The sequence below is a fragment of the Salvelinus fontinalis genome, chromosome 28 (genome assembly GCF_029448725.1).
Source record: "Salvelinus fontinalis isolate EN_2023a chromosome 28, ASM2944872v1, whole genome shotgun sequence".
NCBI lineage: Eukaryota > Metazoa > Chordata > Actinopteri > Salmoniformes > Salmonidae > Salvelinus > Salvelinus fontinalis.
In genome coordinates, this window is record NC_074692.1 from 22611131 (window position 1) to 22624872 (window position 13742).

The following is a 13742-nucleotide window of genomic DNA, read 5'->3' on the forward strand; positions in this document are numbered from 1 at the left end:
ATTCTGCTTTTTTGAAACGTAATTTATTGTTGTATCATACACATTTACATCCAGTGTAGTGAGAAGAATCTGCACAGACATTTTTAATGTGGTACTAAATTGCAATGGCAGGCATGTAGGAACCATTACCATTGTCAACAACAACTTGTTTCATGTGTTACTTTTACAAGGGGACAAAGACCATCCCCGCACCACCTCACCAACAAACAACAACCAAACCAGCTATTAGTATATTATATACAGAGATGACTTTTATCCAGTAAGCAAAAGCTGTGCCACTCTGAAAAATTGTTGTATGAAGGTTTGTGTGTGTGTTTGTATTATCAGTATTGTTGAGTGTTTAATATGTGAATTCAGGTTAACATGATGTTTAGCATTCACAGTCAGCCATTGAGGTGTACCCTGAAAAACTATGTGATTATGTTTGCTTTGAATAATTTCACCCATGTGGAGTAAATAGTACTGTACCAGACTGACAACTTTGGGTGAATAAGAGGTGAAAGTATAGTACGGTTCAAAGATTTCAGTAGCACTTCAGTTTCATGGAAAATAAAGCCTTCAACATGCACATATAAGCATTGTAACACCTGGCATGAACTTTAATCAGTACACATCTGCAATTTCCCTAATTTACATAAACTATGTTCACCGTGCGACAACAGCACGACTCCGTTCAAGTCATACTACAATATGAGTGCTAATAAATGCTTATACCAGCTGCACAGAGAGACTTTACGTCGTCATTATGATTGCCTCGCTTATACGTTTCTAAACTGAAGTGTAACCGAGATTTGTGACCCCACACCTCCTCGAAGTGCCTCATGTCAGTTGACAGCAGGGTGATTACAGTGGCTGATGGTTACCGTGGTGATGGGGAGGTGCAGACAACCCAAGATGTACAGATTTGATTATGTTGAGTGTGTAATTACGGTAACATTAGATAGCAATTCGTTACATGTCATTGTTTTCATTATAGCTTTGCACAAGATAATTGACTTTTTGGGATGTTTCAAAGCAGCTGCCCTTTCATTAGTCAAAAGTCCTCAATTTGTCCCTCATCCAAAAACAAGTAGTAGGACCAGAGTATGATCTCTTAGAGGAAACGGGTTAATAGAAACAATGCAGCAAATCAACGTCCTCTATCACACTCTTCTACCATCGCTCTCGCTGTTCTTCTCACAATATGACTGTAAAATTCAAATACTGAGCTGGAAGAATGTCAATCCCACCCTGAATGTTTTTTCTCCCTGCCACCATTCAGTGCAACTTTGAATACTCCATTGAGCTCTGTCTCACTCAGAGTGAGGTTATCGTACATTAGCAAAAATCATGGTAGTGGTCGAAGATTAAAATCGGAGAGAAATGTTTTTGAATAACATTTTGCTGGCAGGCTCTCTCTCAAGCCACTGTGGTGCCTATATACAAACCAGTAATGACACATTTGAGTTGAGAATGGACAAGGGCTGCTTGCCTAGCTTCCTTCTCCTTCATTGCCCCTCTTTTCCACTCCAGCCTCCATCCTCCACCACCTTCTTGCATGTGTTCAGTCCTCCTGGGACCCAGAGTCGGAGTGTGGGATGCCCCCAGAGCTGTTGCCATGGGCCCGGCCCATCATCTCCTGGCCCCACTCGCGGTGGCTGGACTCCTGGAGGCCCCGGCCAGTGGTCTCAATGGGCAGAGCACATGAGGCGATGGCAGCCAGCATGCAACAGATGCTATACACTGACAGAGTCAGGTACACAGAAGACTCCAACATCACCTGCAGGAAAGAGAGGAGGAATGCAGTATTACTGTCTCTCTGTGAGGCCTTCACTGTCTTTCTGTACACATTAAGTACAAAGCAAATATACCTTATATTGGTTGTGGTAACCTTTAAAACATTTTTTTACCTGTGCAACAAAGGGTGTGATGAGGGCTCCCACTCTGGCCATTCCACTACTAGTGCCCAGACCTAATGCTCTGGTTGCTGTTGGATATACCTATGGAGTCAGGAGAACACCATAGGAATACATCACTCATAAACATTCAGGACAGACACTTCAAGGGGTTTACGCAAAGGGGAATGTCCATTTTAAGCCTTATTTGCATTTACAGTATGGTTTAGTTTGTACCATATTGACGCTTATTAGAAACCGATGGGGAAGAAGAGTATGAAGCAAAGAACTAGTCCTTCGTTTAGTTACAAATCTATCAAAGAAATACAACTGAACAGAAAGCTGACGTCTGAAATGTAGTATAATCTTGAAGCCATAAATAACCTCAAAACATAGTTATACAATAACAGAGGAAGAGGTAGAGCTACAGTGTTTGATCTGGTTATAAATCAAAGTCGTGTTTGTCCACCTCCGTCTACCTGTAATCATGGCCAAGTCACTTCAGCATTGTTTTTAGAGTACGAGCTGACGTTCTATAGAGTCAATAATGTAGCCATGGGGTTCCATGGCCGATCACCTCACCTCAGGGGTGTAAACATAAGCAGCCTGGAAACCTCCTGCAATGAATGCCCTGGCGATGAATATCAATACTGTCAACCAGGTCCTGGAGCAGAGACAACAACACTGTTAATAACAACAACACCGTTAACAACAACACTTTTTATAACAATAACAGCACCCTTAACAGCAACACTGTTAATAACAACAACAACAACACTTAACAACAACACTGGTAATAACAACAACACCGTTAAACGCAACACAGTTACTGTGTTGTCAGTTGTGGATCCACCACAGTGTGATGTTTGTCATGTTAAATGTGAGAGTAGTACATTACTAATACTAGTGGTAATAACTCCGTAATGGATGGTCTTACCTCCCTACACAAGCGTAGAGTGGAACAAGGCAGAGAGAGAAGACAAAGAAGCACAGTGCCATGGTCTTCCTCCTTCCCAGACGATCGATTGCCCATAGAGTCACCAGTAGGCCTGCCCAACATTAATACATCAACCAATCTATTCAGATATTTTTATAGATCAGAACAATTTACAACCTACTTTACTTCACAGTACACTGCTCCCCATACAGCAATTATTGTGTTTAGCAATATACTGACTGAGTTGAGGTTGAAGAAGTATACCTGGGAATTCAGACAGGGTGGTCCACAGCAGATCCTTGTAGTCGTCTGAAGTCAGGTATTTACACTCCAGGCTACACCTGGGCTCCCTCTTACTACCTTTTGACTCTAGAGGGAGACATAACACAAGAAACACGTGATGCACCAGTTATCACTACAGACATCCAGAATCACAACTCCTGAAATGGCCTTGAGACTTGCACTGAGTGTACAAAACATGAGATACAATTACTCTGGCCATGACATAGACTGGCCAGGTGAATCCAGGTGAAAGCTATGATCCCTTATTGGTGTCACTTGTTAAATCCACTTCAATCAGTGTTGATGAAGGGGAGGAGACAGGTTAAAGAAGGAATGTTAAGCCTTGAGACAATTAAGACATGGATTGTGCCATTCAGAGAGTGAATGGGCAAGACAAAATATTGAAGTTCTTTTGAACGGGGTATGGTAGTAGTTGCCAGGTGCACTGGTTTGAGTGTGTCAAGAACTGCAACGCTGATGGGTTTTTCACACTCAACAGTTTCCTGTGTGTATCAAGAATGGTCCACCACCCAAAGGACATTCAGACAACTTGAGAACTGTTGAAAGCATTGGAGTCAATATGGGCCAGCATCCCTGTGGCACACTTTCTGCACCTTGTAGAGTCCATGCCTTGACGAATTGAGGCTGTTCTGAGAGCAACGGGGGTGCAACTCAATATTAGGAGAGTGTTCCTAATGTTTTGTACACTCAGTGTATATGCTAACGTGACCTGAGGTCAACGGGAGCTATTCTTGGTTAAAGCATGACACAAATATCCTGTTTTTAGTTGTCAAGATGACATGTTAATTGTATGTCGGAAATGACCTTGGCCTGTGTTGTTCTCCCATTACACTAAGAATTAACTGATTAATAAGATTGTTTGGCCTCAGCTGGTCAATGCTATCCTTGAGAGTGTTTGTGTGAGTGTTACTGATGATGTCAGAGGAGAGGAGCAGTGACTCACCCCCGCAGGCGCCCCCCTCCTGGAAGAGCTCAGTGGTGAGCAGGACCAGGCCATAGTAGGCAAATGCATTAGAGAACCTGAGACAGATAAAACACAGTGCTCAGTCAATATAAGGATTCCCATAAGGAAACTGAGTTAATTAAAGATGCAACTCTTATGAAGACATTTAATCAAAGTATGTAACAGAGCAGTACTGGTTATGTTTTAGTAATGTAGGAAAGTTGAGATTAGTTATCAGATGTGATTTACTAACTTTTAATTACCTGTATTTAGAAATGAGGAAATTCAAAGTTTTTCTTTGTTAAAAGGGTTATTTACCAAATAAACCACAGCAGAATTGTGGTCCAGCGAAAATGCGGTGAGAAAAGATCCTGGATCTTCCCACGGTCCTCCTGATTGAAAAACAGAAAAGCAACATGACAAACTGAAACAAAAAATAAACTACAACCATTTTAGTACACCCTATTTTCATTACATGTGACCTGCCCTGTCTGGAACTGTGAGGAGTAACAAAGTAACCTACGTTGCTAGCGACCATGACAAAGACCAAAGCCGGCGGGAGTACCGTTGAGGACAGTGGTGTCTCTCTATCATTGGTGAAGGATCTTTTAAACGAAACAAAAAGAGTTCTACAAACAATTGTTACAACAACAAGAAAATAGATTCAAGTATTTTGTCCAAATACTGGTGGATTCAACTAATAAAAGAATGGACAACCTGACCAGAGGTCCAGGACCTGAAAAACAGCTTGCAGTTCTCGCAAGGTCAGCTCGATAAGTTTAAACAGGAAAATGGCAAGATGAGAGGACATCAGTTCTGTGTGTGAATCCATGATAACAATGACAATCAAGGCAGAATAACATGGTTATGGACGGAATTGCAGAATCTCCACATGAGACCTGGATGGAGCCTGAGGAAAAAGTGAGGGAAATGATCTCTGAGAAATTGAAGTTGGACCACAGGAAGATTGAGGTGGAGAGCGCCCAAAGGACTGGAAAACCCACCACCGGCCCAGGTGACAGGCCCAGGTCAATAGTGGTCGAGTTCCTGAGGTTCAAGGACAAAGTAGCTGTTCTGGAAAGAGCCAAGAACTTGAGAGGAATGTATATCTTCCTCAATAAGGACTATTCTGAAGCTGTGCACCAGAAGAGGAAAGAACTTATCCCAGCCATGAAAGCTGCCAGAGCGCGTGGGGACATTGCTTACATCCCCTATGACAGGCTCATTGTCCACCCTCCTTTCTAAAAGCCTGGAAGGGATGAGAGAGCCAAGCCTATGGGTTCGTATCTTCAACCCCGTAGAACACACAGACACACACACTTAAATGTGTATATTTTTATCTTGTTTGTTCTTTTCCATATTATGTCTATCTCTGATAAGTTACCCAGGAAAGGGCTGAAAATAGCCCATATTAATATATGTAGCCTTAGAAATAAGGTTCATGAAATCAATAACTTGCTAATATCAGATAACATTCATATATTAGCCATTTCTGAGACTCACTTAAATAATTAATTTGATACAGCAGTAGCAATACAGGGATATAACATCTATAGAAGAGACAGAAATGTTTATGGGGGAAGTGTTGCTGTATATATTCAGAGCCATATCCCTGTAATGCTTAGAGAAGTTCTTATGTCAAGTGTTATTGAAGTGTTGTGGTTGCAGGTTCACTTGGCACATCTAAAGCCTTTTATTTTGGGGTGTTGCTATAGACCACCAAGCTCTAATAGTCAGTATCTAAATCATATGTTGGAAATGCTTGATAGTGTATGTGATGTAAACAGAGAAGTCTACTTTCTTGGGGACCTGAATATTGACTGGTCGTCATCAATCTGTCCACTCAAGTGGAAGCTTCTCACTGTAAACAGTGCCTGAAATCTGGTTCAGGTTATTAATCAACCTACCAGGGTGTTTACAAACACTACAGGAACAAGATCATCCACATGTATCAATCAGATTTTTCTCATACTATAGAACTTTGTTCTAAATCTGTATCCGTACCCATTGGATGCAGTGATCACAATACAGTTGCTATATCCAGGAAAGCCAAAGTTCCAAAAGCTGGGCCTAAAATAGTGTATAAGAGATCATACAAAAGTGGGGCGGGGCGGGGCGGGGCAGGGCAGGGCAGGGCGGGGCATGGTGGGGCGGGACGGGGTGGGGTGGGGCAGGGCAGGGCAGGGCAGGGCAGGCTATACCTGTCTTGCAGCCACGAGTTTTCCAAGGGGCATGGGAGCTCCGTTCTCCTTAGCGATGCGCTTCAGAGTGTTCAGCGCTTTCTCCTGGTTCCCTGTCAACACATCATAGCGGGCACTCTCTGGAAGCCACTGTTTCCAAAACCAAAGGGTCAGTCGTTCAATAGTGTAAAAAAACAGAATTCAAGTGAATTGGTAGTAGCTGTTACTGTCATACTCACAAAAGAGAGGATAGCAAAGATGAAGAGCGGAATGGTAGAGAGGCCGAGCAGCCAGCGCCAGCCCAGAGTGGGCATCACCACGATGGCCAGCAGCACCTCAAACACAGTGCCCAGCGCCCAGAATATCTGCAGGGGCACAGCAATAGGTACAGGAGAAGGTTGGAATGATGAGTTCCCTGGCACAGTGAAGCAGCTTCATTGATTCAGCTAAGAGTGGAGACCTATCCTGCTCCTGAGGGGCCACAAACCTGGCATCAAGAGGATCACTCACAAACAAGTGGATCAATGTGCACCACACCGACCTGCTAATGTCTCAAATCAATTAAGGACTTGACAGAGTTGAAAGTGGACCTCACAGGACAGCAGAGTTAGAAGGGTTGGGGAACGGAATTGGGTTGGACAAGCTACAGACAGAAGGTGGAACTACATACAGTATATAGGATAGTGAAGGGTAAGCCATACCTCTATCAGCAAGATGCAGGTGGCTCTGGACCTCATGGGGAGAAACTCTGCATACAGTGTCACCCTGAAGGGAGAAGGACATGTCACTATTATGCCACTTCTAGAATAAGATGTTTTATTTTTTATTTAGTCACATTCACAGTTTTAGTTGCAGTGTACAGTGAAATTCTTAAGCTCCGAGCTCCAGCAGTGCAGGTGTGAATGAAACAATAAAATATATATATATATATTTGTTTACAACTGTGACAATGGGAAATATCAATGTCCCTATGGGGAGCAGCCAGGGTTATGTTATCTACCCAGTTATCTACCCAGTGCCTACGTATAACTGGGTAAATAACATAACCCAATCCTGTACTTTGAACTACTTAAGTGTATACTGTAGCTATTGCTATAATGCCAGAGAGAAGGGACACGTACGACTGTGGTGCTCCTCCGATGCCAAAGCCCACCAGGGCACGGAGGAAGAGTATCCAGCCATAGACGGGGGCAAAGGCGCTCAGGACACCATAGAACATGGTCCACGCCACACTCATCTTCAGACCCTGTGTACATACAGACATACACACCCACATCCACAGCTGTGAGCTCTGACACTGAGAGCAAAATACCCCAACTATCTCTACCACACATCACACTGTCATGGATCCAATAAATTGATATAAAACTGATGTCTCACGAAAGCCTGTAAAACAAATAACTGTTGTGAAATTATTAATCAATATAGCTGTGTCTGTTCTGTTGTGAAATTATTAATCAATATAGCTGTGTCTGTTCTGTTGTGAAATTATTAATCAATATAGCTGTGTCTGTTCTGTTGTGAAATTATTAATCAATATAGCTGTGTCTGTTATGTTGTGAAATTATTAATCAATATAGCTGTGTCTGTTCTGTAGTGAAATTATTAATCAATATAGCTGTGTCTGTTCTGTTGTGAAATTATTCATCAATATAGCTGTGTCTGTTCTGTTGTGAAATTATTAATCAATATAGCTGTGTCTGTTCTGTTGTGAAATTATTCATCAATATAGCTGTGTCTGTTCTGTTGTGAAATTATTCATCAATATAGCTGTGTCTGTTCTGTTGTGAAAATATTCATCAATATAGCTGTGTCTGTTCTGTTGTGAAATTATTCATCAATATAGCTGTGTCTGTTCTGTTGTGAAAGTCATAACCTCCCCCATAATAAAGCCAGTCATTGAACTTACTGTTTTTCTGCCATACTTGTCGGATATGTTCCCCCAAATGGAAGAGCTGATCATCATTCCAATGAACACCGCCTGGATAAAAGAAACAGAGGGACTAGATATCACTATGTGTAGAGGCTTTATCTGTAATGAAAAGTGACAAGTGACAATGTAAGACTGCATTAACATCAACAGCTACTGCTATTAAACTCATCACTACCATTACTAGTCCATCCAATCCCCACCAGCTTCTCAACAACTACCGTTAGCCCACCAATCTAGTCATCATTTAGTATTACTTGTAGTCAGTGTAAGAATGTGTCAGGCATTACCGAAGTGAGTAGCGCCACCCACAGACTTGGCAGCCTCCATTCACAGTGCAGCTGTGGAGCTAGGATGCTCAGAATCATCATCTCCATAGCATCAGCCATCTGAAAAACAACAGCCATAAGGACCAGTGCGGAAGGAAACAATGAAGACACAGTGAATTTTGCTCATATACAGTACATTAAATCCACATGCACAGGTTTGTAATACAGAACATACACAACATGTTATGAAACTGTTATGTTTTCCTCTCTGACCAGACTAGCCCTGTCTAACGCTTGGCTGCTCACCCAGGACAGACCAGTGAGGATGGAGAGTTTCCACTGGAACTTCCCAAAGCCAATGGCCTCCACAGCATCCTCCACCATGAAAGTGTCTGTGGAGAACAACTCAAGTAAGAAATCACATAAAATACAGAGGATGACTTGCAAGTATGGATTACAAGTTATTAAAATAAATGTGTCCAAAATGAATAACTGTAGTCAATCTCATAATAGATAAAGCCACTTATAAAAGCCCAGTGGTCCCCAGGCAGGGAGAGGATAGGTGGAATGAGAGAGGTGGAAGGTGGTCCATGCATATGGGAGTTGTTATGAGTTTGGTTGGAAAAGTGAGAGTGGAGGCTGAGGAGGGACCCAGTCATACCATCAGTTGGATTAGCAAACTCCCGAGGTACTGGTGCACCATCCTGAAGCGCCACAGACTCCATGTAAGCCTGCCTCCCATCGATCTGGACCTCCTGCTCTCTGCCCCCGCCGTCATTCTCAGAGCGTGTGCTATCACCCGTGTGACGGAACTTGACCACGCTGCAAGAGAGAAAGCCAGGAAGATCAACTTTGATCAGTTGCCAGTCTACCGTAAGGAAACAGAGCTGAATGAAGCGTGAATGAGAGGCTGTTGCCTAGGTGATATAAGCTGTTCCTATGTGCTCTCTGTGCTTTGTGACTGGGTGGTGAAATCCATCAGTGGGTGAGATGTGTCAGGGAAACGGAGGGAAGTTACGCACTGCTGTTCACAACTGAGAAACTTGTGTGACTCCTAAAAATTGTGTGTAGATGGCAAATAGATTGGATTTGAGGAAAAATATTAATTCTCAAATTAAGATAATACTTAACACACCTGTATGTTATCTGTACGTGGAGTTTATAAACTCCTCATTTTGTAAAATAACAGATTGCTGATAGAGGGTGGAACATTGTAAAAGGAACATTGAGGCAGACCTTTATTTATTTTTACCATTATTTAACCAGGCAAGTCAATTAAGAACAAATTCTTATTTACAATGACGGCAAGAGGCAAAAGACAGTGAACGTGTATGTGTGTGTGCAGGAATGTGCGTGGTGTGTGTGAAGTAACACAACATGCTTCCTTACATAAGGCAACGCAAACAAGTGACATCGGGTGACAACTAGAAACAACTACGTTTCTCAACAACCTGTTAATCTATTTGTCCTTTGAACTCCTCCAGGGACAACAGGTTCTGGAGTTTCAGGTTGGCTTGGAGGGAATTCCAAGACCTAGGGGTTGAGGAATGAAATGACCTTTTTCCATGCTCAGTTCTAATTTTTGGAACTGTTGTATGTGTTGTATGTGCTTTCATTTCATGTGCTCGAAGTATGCTTTCATTTCGAGCTAGAAGAGAGGATAGATAAAATGGCAGTTTTCCTAAAATGGCCTTATAAATAACAATGTACCAGTGTTTGAGCCTGCGTGTTGCTGGTGATGTCCACCTGACAGCACTGTAGCAATCACAATGTTGAGTTAGACGTCTCTGATTGGTTTCAAAATAAAGGGCTGTATGATTCACAGAGTCAAGAGTCTTCAATGTAGAGCTTGAGGAGTGCAGATACACAGTGTCAACATTGTCCAACACAGAGAGAAAAGTACAACGAATCCACCATTTTCTGGGGGCAAAGGAAAAACAAGCTTTGTGCCGGTAATAAAACCCAATACGCAGCTTATGTTTCTTGACAAAGTTCTCTATATGGGTGGTGAAGCTCAACTTCTCATCCACCCAAACTCCCAGATATTTGTACGTTTTGACTTGCTCTACAGAATGTCCTTCCAAAGTAGTAATTACATGGTTTCAGAGTTTTTCCGTATTGGAAAATATCATGCATTTTGTTTTAGAAGAATTAAGAACAAACTTCATATCGTACAGATTCTGTTCGATGATGTTAAAAGCTGTTTGAGATCTTTCAAAAGCCAAAGTCAAACTGCTGCCACTTGAATAGAGAACAGTGTCATCCGCATAAAAATCTACATCAGTTGTTTCAATATGTCTCCCAATGTTGTTGCTATAGATAATAAACAACAGGGGACCAAAAATGTTTCCTTGAGGCACATCCGAGCACAATTCTACGGTGTATGACTTACAGCCATCTGCCTTAACACACTGGGTTTGAATTGACCAGTAGTTCACAAACCACTCCTGAGCATGACCAGTGATCCCAATGCACATCAAACTCTACACTAAGACAGTATGGTCCACAGTGTCAAGCGCCTTTGACAAGTCTATGACTACAGATATACAATGTAGCTTCTTATCCAGAGCACAGTGAATATCATTAAAAACCTTAAATGTTGACTAGGGACTCCAATACCTTTGCCAGAACAGACAATTTAGGTTTGGGATTAAAGTTATTCAGTAGAGTTGGATCACCTTTCAAAAGAGGTAGGACAAATGCTGATTTCCACAATTTGGGGATTTCATTACATTCTAGGGTGAGGTTAAAGATGCATGTTAAAGGGGGAGCAATTATGTCTGCAGCTAATTGTAGTAGACAGGGGCCTAGATCATCAGGGCCAGGGGACTTTTTGACATCAATTGCTTTCAGGCCTGTATGCACCTCCGAGACAGAGAAGGGTGAGAAGGAGAACCAGTGATGTCTTAATCACTGTAATTACTACACAGATTTGCCATGGGCAGAATAAATACAGCTGGTGGCCCAGTGAGGAGCCTAGAAATCAACATGTCTTGTTTCCTGTACTTCAGTTTCTTTCAGTTCTACAGAACAAGAACAATCCCACATTTATCCCATATATAGATTTGGAGAATGGAAAATGGGCAGATCCTGTGTTGGTGGCTTGATACTTTCTGCAATAACGTTTCAATGTGGCCTAATTGCCTCAAAAATCCTGTCCTTTAACATAATAGCTTTAAGATATACAGTATGTATCCTGTTAGGAAATATTATTTGGGGGTTCAAACTGGGGAGAAAGGCAGTTCTAAGCGTTAGAACTCAAGGTTTGCAGCCACAGTCACTTATTACACAATTTCAGTTCTTAGTTAGATAGTAACCAGGCCTACTGCCAAGTCACTGCTTTACTACCATATGAACAATTATAAAGAGAATGTTATGCCTTTATTTTATTACCCATTAAAAAGGAGAGTCTCAATAGGAACTTTGTTGGAAATTGATAGTGACAGCCAGGTGTGGACATCTCTGTTTGACTAGCTAAACTAAAGGCTTTACCTAAACTCACTGTACCTTCAGTGAAAAGCATGTTAATCTTTTTAACAATAAACATAAATTAACATAATAGATTATCATGCACAACAGATGACATTGTAGTATGGATATTCTAAATCATGGTCATATTTGTTGCTACTAAATAATGAGTAATAGGCAGCCCCTATACAGTAATTGGTAGGCTAAATGCGTGGCTATTGCCGAGCAGAAATATTAGGGGAAATTGTTGATTTTAATTTGACATTTGCTACATGTTGTGTAACATATTATATGTTATCCAATCCATACTAACAAACTGGTGCAACTCATGGATTATCAAAATAAAGACATGACTAATGATGTTGTCACAGTAGTAGCTTCATATACAGTAGGCAATGATGTGAATGAACCATTTTACAAATATGCACACTGTCACTACCAGTAAAATACCTTGAGATACAAGGGACAAATAGATACAAATACTAGCCGACCTTGTAGCACGCATATGAGGAGTTGGTTTATGGTTACTGTTAACCGGTCATTGATGCTTTCAAACAAAACGCACCGTCAGTTCCTCGAAATGCCACATTGTATTCCCGTAGAGTGGCGTATTGCACTGTGGCTATCTCAACAGAGGAATGCAATGTTGCACATAATATTGTCAAGAGATCATTCTGTCAACCAACAGCTGCGAATCAAACGATCACGAAAATGTGTGCTAAGAAAGGCTGTGTCTGTTGGGTCGGTTTAGCAAATTAGCCCAGCTACGATCAAATTAGAAATGAAGTCTATTTTTATATACATATATATTGTTGAGTATACTCACGGGAGTTGTCTTAACTGGAACAAATCATCTTCCATTTCGGTGGTGTTTATTGGGTTCCACAGTGAAGTGTTTCATTGCCGTTACATTGTTATCATAGCGAGGCGAGATTTCAGCACCACGGGCTTGCGGAGAGCGACCCGTCCTTGTTCTCAGCGGAGAGCCAATGAGGAGCGGGATATTCACAATTTCAGCTTCCAGTGTCGTGTCACAGTAGTGTGCCAGTCAGAGAGGACGGGTGCATTCCTCTGCCCTGGCGTTGCTTACACATACCAGATCTTACAACGCCTGGTTAGGTATTTTACGTATCAGCTAACCACATCATATGTTATAGCAATCTGTCAGTCGATGACACAGTCGAGACGTGGCACGCAATCATTGGTTTATGCATGCAACGTCTGAGCAGGGGAACGCGACCGGTGTGTTCACTGCATGGTGCAACACAACTGATGTCTTAGTCTGTTTGATCGCAAATTAAGAACTAAATGTATTTCAAACTGATTGAAGAAAGAGACAGGGTAATCACAACGAAGACCAGGTTACTGCATAGGAAAATGCCAGAACCGCTGCCAGTGCAAGGATTTACTATGGGGATTCGATATTTTTTTCATAGTTTAAGAATCAATGAACATCTATGGACCCTCAGAACTAATCTAAACCTTTCTCTAATTAAGATGCAGATCTCTAGTACTCTACAAGCTCAGCTACTTCTGCTTAATCCTGAGTCAATGTGCAAATAACATTAGATAAATCTTTGTCTGTCAGAATGACCTTTATTCGCCATGCATATTTACACACACCCATAATTTGCCTTAGTGAGAAGGTGCTGCCAGCAATAGGCCAGCAATAGACAACAAACAGAATACAGACGCATGTCCACATAGACATAAAGAATAGACAATAAAGAACAGTAAACATAAAACATTGGAGTATAGGCTGATTACAGAGGGACTATATACTTCACAGAGAGGCTATATCTATATAAGCAGAGGAATGTGTGTGTGTGTTGGGGGGG

General features: G+C 41.7%; 1 protein-coding gene across 1 annotated transcript; it reads right to left on the minus strand.

Moving 5' to 3' along the window:
* Window position 1: 1 nt before the first annotated feature.
* Window positions 2-12973, minus strand: svopa (SV2 related protein a). The gene is made up of 16 exons (XM_055887106.1): window positions 12731-12973; window positions 9098-9258; window positions 8743-8828; window positions 8458-8556; window positions 8147-8218; window positions 7359-7483; window positions 6939-7002; window positions 6477-6602; window positions 6259-6387; window positions 4376-4449; window positions 4058-4134; window positions 3076-3180; window positions 2812-2923; window positions 2457-2538; window positions 1890-1979; window positions 2-1759 (listed from the first exon to the last, which is right to left on the minus strand). The coding sequence occupies exons 1-16, from the start codon at window positions 12763-12765 to the stop codon at window positions 1544-1546; spliced, it is 1653 nt and encodes a 550-aa protein (XP_055743081.1). The 5' UTR covers window positions 12766-12973; the 3' UTR covers window positions 2-1543.
* Window positions 12974-13742: the final 769 nt, after the last annotated feature.